Source organism: Galeopterus variegatus, unplaced genomic scaffold (assembly GCF_000696425.1).
Source record: "Galeopterus variegatus unplaced genomic scaffold, G_variegatus-3.0.2 Scaffold188, whole genome shotgun sequence".
Taxonomy (NCBI): Eukaryota; Metazoa; Chordata; class Mammalia; order Dermoptera; family Cynocephalidae; genus Galeopterus; species Galeopterus variegatus.
In genome coordinates, this window is record NW_007726299.1 from 16,390 (window position 1) to 24,446 (window position 8,057).

At 44.2% G+C, this 8,057-nt stretch overlaps 1 protein-coding gene across 1 annotated transcript in view; it reads left to right on the plus strand.

Annotated features, from left to right (window-relative positions):
* FER1L6 (fer-1-like family member 6) overlaps window positions 1-8,057 on the plus strand; it is a gene marked incomplete at its 5' end in the record, with an annotated part of 120,763 nt that overhangs the window by 13,062 nt on the left and 99,644 nt on the right. The window contains 2 exons of the mRNA XM_008564614.1: window positions 118-226; window positions 3,301-3,484. Coding sequence (XP_008562836.1) covers window positions 118-226; window positions 3,301-3,484 — 293 coding nt within the window. The remainder of the gene's footprint in view (window positions 1-117; window positions 227-3,300; window positions 3,485-8,057) is intronic.

Below are 8,057 nucleotides of genomic sequence, written 5' to 3' on the forward strand. Positions count from 1 at the left end.
CAGTCTCAACTTCCTATAAATTATGCTGGACCATCAGTAAATCAGCTTCCTGGTAAGAAGATAAAAAAAAGAAAGAAAGAAAACAGTTCTGTCTGGTAATTTTTTTTCTTTCTGTAGATTATACCAGAAAAATATGAGGAATTTTTACTCTTTGGAGCATTTTTTGAAGCCACCATGATTGACCGGAAGATAGGAGATAAACCCATCAGCTTTGAAGTGTCTATCGGTAAGCACAGGAAGCACAGTGCCTGGCACATAGCATGGGCTTAGTACCTATTGCCTCAATAAATGAATTAGTGCTTTGCATGAAGATGATAGCACTCTGGTGGAGGTTTGCACCTCAGAAAGAAATGAACAATTTCTTGTCCACCCTAGTGTCAACATGAAGGTACTTTAAAAAGTTAGTGGATAAATAGAATTAAAAGATAATATAAAATCTTTCAATGAACACTTTTTTTTTTAAAAAAAAAGATGACTGGTAAGGGGATCTTAACCCTTGACTTGGTGTTGTCAGCACCACTCTCTCTGAAATGAGCTAACCGGCCATCCGTATATAGGCATCCGAACCTGTGGCCTTTGTGTTATCAGCACCGCACTCTCCCAAGTGAGCCACGGGCTGGCCCTTCAATGAACTTTTTGAAGTACTCTCATATATAAGGGATAGATTTATTTTCATGTGCTAAAAAAAGTGATTGAGAGTATAGATTTGGATTCGGACAGACTTGGATTATTAATCATGGCTCCATTACCCCAGGCTCATTTAATTTACCTGGGTCTCAGTTTCTTCACCTGTAAATGGGAATAATAATAACTTCTCAAGGAGTTATTGCAAAGGTTTAACAAGTTAATGCATGCAAAGCGCCACACTTATAGTACGCGCTATTATTATAACTCCCAGAAATTTTCCAGGGCTGTCGTGCAGCTAGGAGAACCAGTCCAAGAAAGAGTGTTCCACCCGATAAGATCTTAATTCACATTCAGGCCGCCAGCTCTCTTTCAACAGGGCAGAAGGAACTGTAAATGGATTCCAGCCCTTTTGAGCCATCCAGCTAAAGGTCTGACACAGAATCCCACGTCTGCATGTTCAGAGGGTGGAGATACGTTTTGAGAACACATATCTTTATAGGAAAGGAAGAGGGATCTGAGAAAGAAGAGAGGTTGGGGTGGGGACTGAGAGAGACCTGTAGCTGGCTTCAGGCATCTTAGGGATGGAGAAGAGGAAGGCAGCTCACAGTCGGGGGCTCCAAGGTGGGATCAAGGACACATGGGCAAATGTGACAAATGGGATGATTTGGGGTCTGTCCAAGGAAGCACTTGCCAATATGCAGGGAAGTCTCTTGGTGGACTGGGTTCCACAGGGAGGCAGTGAGCTCTGCATGCAGGGGTGTCCCCACCTCTGAACTCCTACTTGCCAGCATCTTGTTCTCTGACCCTGAGCACCATCCCTCTCATTCCCTTTTCCCATGGTACCTTCCCTGTGCCTCATGGAGATATCCAATCCATCCTTCTGTTTCCTCTCCTGTCTCTCTTCCCTCTCTACCCATCTCAGGTGGCTCAGCCCTTCAGCAACTCTCTTCCCAGTTACCTCAATTCTCTTCCCTATTGTTCTATTAAAAACTCCAAACCCTTGATCCACCCAACTATCCTCCATCTGTGCTGCCATGCTCTGGCTTTGTGACCAATTTGTCATGAATTCAATGGTTTCAACCATAATGGATGTCCAGGGAGGTTGAATAACCATCCCAGTTTACATGGCAGGTGAATGTTAGACAGAAGACTCAACCAGGCCTGCTAAGTCTAAATCTCTTCCTCTTTCTATGATGCCTTCATGCCTCCTTCAGGCTTTAAACTAAGGTAGGAATAGTGGAGAAGAGAAGGAGAGAATGAGTTGAAATAAGACTGGGGAGAAAGACTTTTGTGGACATAGTAAAGCGTTAAGGTCCCTGATTCTCCAAATGTGTATCAAGACCCTGTGTCTGTGCCATGCCTAGTAGTGACAACAGAGACGCAAATAGTAAGGTGCCATTTCCATCCTTTGATGTTTACAGACATCCAAGTAAATCATTTGAAACAAGGCAGTAGAGGAGTAACAGAAATATGCTTGTGATGTTAGGGACCTCTTTAGGGACCAGAAACAATGCCTGAGCGGATTCTTGCACAAGTGAGATTTGGGTGGTGTGCTCTCAGTGGGGAGCTCTGGAGCATGAGGGTGCACAGACTCGGTCCCTCCTTGAGGCAAGGGGACTGGGCTCCTATATCCCCACATCGAGTGGTGAGTGGCTTCAGGCACAGGTGAGCAGCCTTTAATCTTCCAGGGAGAGGCCATCTCCATCAGTAGAAGGCAATTCTCCAGGGAAGGTGGCTTTTGTAGCCTGCTAGCAACCATCTCAGTGCCTCTTCCTGGTAAAGGGGATGTGGGTGGGGCACCAACAGCATCTTCTGCAGAAGGCAGAGTAGTGGAACCTACCCTGCCAGAGAGGAGGGGAAGGGGCCAGGGAAGGAGGCGAGAGGAAGGCTTCCCAAGTTAAGGGGTCTTCACCATCACAGGCTCTTGATCCCAGACCTTTCTTGATGTAAACAAAATAGACCAACTCAATAATATGGCTAGGTTTGGAGATCCTTCTAAAAGAGAGAAATATTCATTTTAATCTTTTTAAGAATTTGAAATCAGATTGTAAGATGGAAATATCAACGACATCAGTATGCCTTCAGGGGATATCTATTCTTACACAAAGGCATTTGTAGTATAAAAGCTGCCCAGTTTGCCCCCAAGTAATGTTTTCTTCTGTCCCTCCCTCCCTCCCTTCTTTACTTTTCTAAATGTGATATTGTCTTGGAAACTTAGATGAGAAATCTCCTCTTAGAGGAGAAGGAGTTTTGGAAAAGGGTTCACGATATTTTGAGTGAAAAAGGCAGGTTACAAATCAGGTTGTTACGCCAGGTCACATATCTACAATGATCCTTTACCACCATCTCTATGAAAAGTTTTGAAGGATATACATGAAATTGTTAAAAATGGTTGTAACTGAATTTTGTGATTTCTAGTGACGCTTTTTCTCTTGACTGTGTTTTCTAATTTGTAACTTGTATAGTTTTCACAAAAGAGAAAATAAGACTGATGGAGACGGTGGCTCATCGTCACTGTCAGTCTCGTTTCTTTATCTGGCCATTGCTCTTACCACCTTCATACTGAGATCTATTGCCCGGCCATGGGAGGACGTGAACTTGGATCCCTTATGCCAAGCAGACTGACTCTGCTTGCTGACACCGGCCCCTCTCCTCTTGTTACTGCCTCTGCAGGTAATTTTGGGAACCTGATCGATGGAGGGTCCCATCATGGGAGTAGGAAGAAGTCAGCTGAGTCAGCAGAAGAAGACATCCTCCCGCTGCTGCACGAAGGAGTGGGGGGTGCAGCCCAGGAGGTTGGCATCCCTGTGGCTTCCACCACCAACCCAGTGAAGCCACTGGTGACAGAAGGGAACAGGTAGGAGAAACAGTGGGGGGAAAACAGCCAAGTTTTCTGCAAACGGAATTTTGTGCAATTTCTCGGACCGTTCCATTCAGTTCTTCTCTAGAATCAGAAACATAATTTTTAAAATCTCAGTTATGGGAGCAAGGTGTAAATGAGGCCACATGGTAAGTATCACATGACAACTTAGCAACATGACAACTCTCCAGATGACTTTGATCTCTTCTGAGTTACATCAGCTAATTCATTTAACGGCAGAGCAATGACGATGATTATTATTGTCATATCTAAAGCCCCTTTATTCTATAACGTTGAAGCATAACAAGGTAAGAAGGTCAGAATTTAAAATTTTAATCCACTCTATTCACAGTTATTATATTCATCTGAGTTCTGTGCTATTATGTAAACCTGATTTGGTGCAATTGTTGAATACATCATTTCTTGTCTTATTTTTGCCACAGTCATTTGCAAACTGAGCTCAAAAAACAATTGTCAGACACTAGAAAACATCATTACATAAAGCAGCTGGGGCACCTACATGCACCCTTCCCTGATCTCCTTTAATCCATGTAAATTTTCACCCTACAGAGAGAAGTAAAATTGTAGAATTCTTTTTGAAGAAAGTAGTGTCAAGCACTAGTCAAGTGATTTGAGAGGCGAAAGCCACTCATAGTGAGTCTTCTACTGCTGAATCTTGGGCTATGAGTAAAACATCTATGATCTTATTGGATTCTCATGACCGCACATTTCTCTGCCCATTTTACCTGTGAGGAGAATGGAATTCAGCGACGTCACATGGCCACTCTATGAGTAAAACATCTATGATCTTATTGGATTCTCATGACCGCACATTTCTCTGCCCATTTCACCTGTGAGGAGAATGGAATTCAGCGACGTCACATGGCCACTAGGCCACATCACTGTGCTCTTCTATCTCTCTGCTGTTCTGGATCTAGACACTCTCTGGGGAGTGACCCATGGCCAACCGGCCACTATAGGAATAACAAATCTATGTCCGCAGACAGCCGTCTTTCCTGAGCAGCAGATCCAAACACCTCCACTTGGGTGTCCCACAGATTATTCGCTGGGCTCATTTCCTGCACAGACAACTGCTCTCCTTTTATGATCTTTCCCATTTCATAGACTGATCCCACCATTCTCGGAGTCCTCCAAGCCACAGACTAGAAAGTTGCCAATTACTCTCCTTTTCCTTCTTATCTGCATTCAATCAGTGATGAAGTCTGGTCAAGTCTAGTGCTTAAATATTTCTCATATCTATTGCTATTTCCTTAATTCTGGCCATTGACATCTGCTTGGATTATTTAGAAAACCTCCTACCTGGCTTTGATCTTCTTCAAGACATGTCCACTGAATTGTCTGAACCGTTCCTCCTCTCATTACGTCACTCATTGTCTCCCTGTGGCTTTTAGGATTAATTTCAGGGGCCAGAGCTTGTGGAGTCCATCCCAATCTATTTTTTTACCATTATCTCTGGTCACTCCCCAAACTTCACCTTTCTCCCAGCCGTGCAATGCTCTGGGCAGTTCCCTACATGTCCCCTGCTGTTTGCTGCTTCTGGGATCTTCCCTCTGCCTGGCCACAAGCCCCTCCTCAGAACTGCCAGCTCCCATTACGCTTCAAGACTAAGCCCAAGTTCCCTTTCCTGGACTGCGAGACTGATTCGGACGTCTATACTCACCTCCAAGAAGCACTGGTCACTCTGGATCAAGATCTACTTGTCCATCTCCCTGTTAGACTGTGGTCACTTTGAGGGTAGGGACTGTGCCTTATTGTGTGTCAGCTCATTTCTGTGGCTGGCACATAGTAGGTGCTCATGAGTGTTTTTGAATGAGTTAAGGAAATACTATAACCTGGTTGGAACAGAGAGAGGGGGAAGGTGACTGATCCTACTGGGGGAGAAGTAGAGTTGGGAAAGGTCACAGAAAAGTAGGTGCTCATGAGTGTTTTTGAATGAGTTAAGGAAATACTATAACCTGGTTGGAACAGACAGAGGGGGAAGGTGACTGATCCTACTGGGGGAGAAGTAGAGTTGGGAAAGGTCACAGAAAAGGTGACATCCTAAAGGATGAGAAAAGGCTGAAGGGATTGAAGGAGAGTTTTTGGGGTAGAGTTGAGTGGACTAAGTTAAAATAATCTTAGCTGTTGCCCTCTCATTGGTGAGTGTTCCCTACATTTTCTAAACCCTGCCCTTGAATTGGCCACCTCCTCTTCCCACGGATCACCTGCATTGGGGTCTTTTTTTGGCTCCCTGGCAGCCATACATGGTTGTCTGTCTTCCTTCAACACACGCCAGAAAGAGCACCAAACTCCCTTGTCCTTTAATGCCATTCTCAAAATTGAGGATGTCAGTGGATGAATGACTGGATCTGCAGCTCTGGCAGACTTTTCTTAGACTATTCAGAGGTACTCCGCATGTTTTTGTTGGCAACAGGCAGTGAAAACCTCACCTTGCTGGACTAGCTCATTGTTGACTATTGGTGGGGATCTCAGGGGGTGTAGTTTGGGAAGGGTTTGAAGGAGATGAGATGTCCCAAGGCACCCTTGGATGGACCTCATATAAGTGCTGGCCAGCTGGTTCAAGGAGACCAAAATAGCTCATGCGAGTATGTTTTGGTATTGTTGGGCTTTCTGTATATTCCTCAGTCACTATATTGAGGTAAACCACATAGTGGCAAGCCAGGGAAGCAGCCACTGAGTTGGAAGATTCCATGTCTATAATAGACCCCTATATGTGTGTGCATATGCACACACACATGCATGCACACACGTGTGCACACATATATGAGCACACGCAACTTGTCTGTTGCCTCCATCAAAATATCACCTTGTATTTGTTCTGGGCTTTCCAGTTTTACAAATACATGCATCGACTCACAATTTATGTACTGGGATGGAGCTCAGGAATGAGATGGATCAAAAGATATCCAATGGTGGGTCCATTTGATCCTCAGGATTCCAGGTCTACCCTTGCCCAAGGTCACAAGGCTGGTTCTGTGTCAGGGCAGCCTTTCAAGATGTCAGTCTTCCCTTTCCACTGGCAGCACGGCACCCTCCCATCTGCTGCCGTCCATCTGCCCTGCACTTTGCCTAAGAAGCCGCAGCATCCTGGTCCATATAGAGCCGGTGAGAGTAGGAGGACCCTGAGAACTAAAGAGACTAAGGCCCTGAACATTATTAGCACAAAATGATCCAAACCAAAGAAATCTTGGGACAAAATACAGTATGGGATGGGAATTTATTTAGTTGCAAGATTTCCAGTACAATAATTTTAAAAGAGATAAAGAGAGCATTTTGGTTTCTAAACTTTCTTTTTGTTCTGCTGTAATAACAACCTCAGTTTCTGCCAAGAACTTATTTGGCTTCTCTTCTGAATGCACACCTGCTGGTTTATTTTCTGCAGAACAGGCCATGGGGTACCTTTGCTAATTATATTGCCTCCTTCAGAAGAACATTGGGTTGGAGAGCTAAAAAGAACAGCCATCCATTCTTTCAGGCTGAAGTTCTCCTTAGCTTTTGGAATGGAAACAAAGCTGTGCTCACTCTCTGTCTCTGTCTCTGCCTCTGTCTCTCCCTCCTTCCTGCCCTCTGTAGCCCTGTTTCTCCAAACGCTGCCCACATTTATCAGGGCCATCTGTCCTGCCACACCCATCCCAAGGATTTGCTTTGGCCTTCCTTCTGCAGTTCTCTTCACACAGTCCCAGATGTATGTGAGAAAATTACGAAGGGTTTGGGTAAAACCTAGACAAGAAAGTAGCTGTTATTAGGCAGGAAACTTCTTCAACATTTTGCCACACTTCTCCCACCTTACCTGCCTCCACACCCATTGTCTTCCTCCTTGGGGACCAGATCGACAGATTACTTCCTTCTTTTCTGTTTTCCATTTTACCCTGTTAACTCTCTTTTTCTCATCAGCATTTAATCATATTTAACTGTTTCCCTCAACCATTCTCTGTGGCTCCACAACTTCCCCTTTTAGCTACTCTACTACCCCTCTTGTCCCTTCCTAGTCAGGAAAGTCACCTACATTATTAGCACCAATGCCTGGTAACAATAAATATTTGGACGGATGGATGGATGGATGGATGGCAAACCTGGAATGTAGAAGTTTAGTTTGGAACACACACCTTCACCCTCATTAATAATATTACTCCCTTACATTTGTCTAGCAATTTTAGTTTACAAAATGCATTCACATATGTGGTTTCAATTGATCCTTACATGTGCCTGGTGTATAGACACCAAAAAAAAGTTAACTTTCCTTCCTTATTTCCTCTCTCAATTTCAAAACTTCCTCCTCGAAGAAGTCTTCCCTGATTAATCCTGCCCTCTGGTGACCATTTAGAAGCTTTGCCCTGGGTCTGCTGGCAACTGTCAATACCTCTTTATTGTAGCCACAGAAGTGTTTATTGGTCATTGTTCTTGGGTCCGCAATTCTAGACTAAGGTTGGTGTTAACAGTCTGATAGTTTGGTCACTACCCCTCTCCCACCCTGCCCAAAACTACAAGTCATGAACATGTGGCTGGAATTGCCTGAAAAATATTGATTACCAATAAACTTCCATAACTA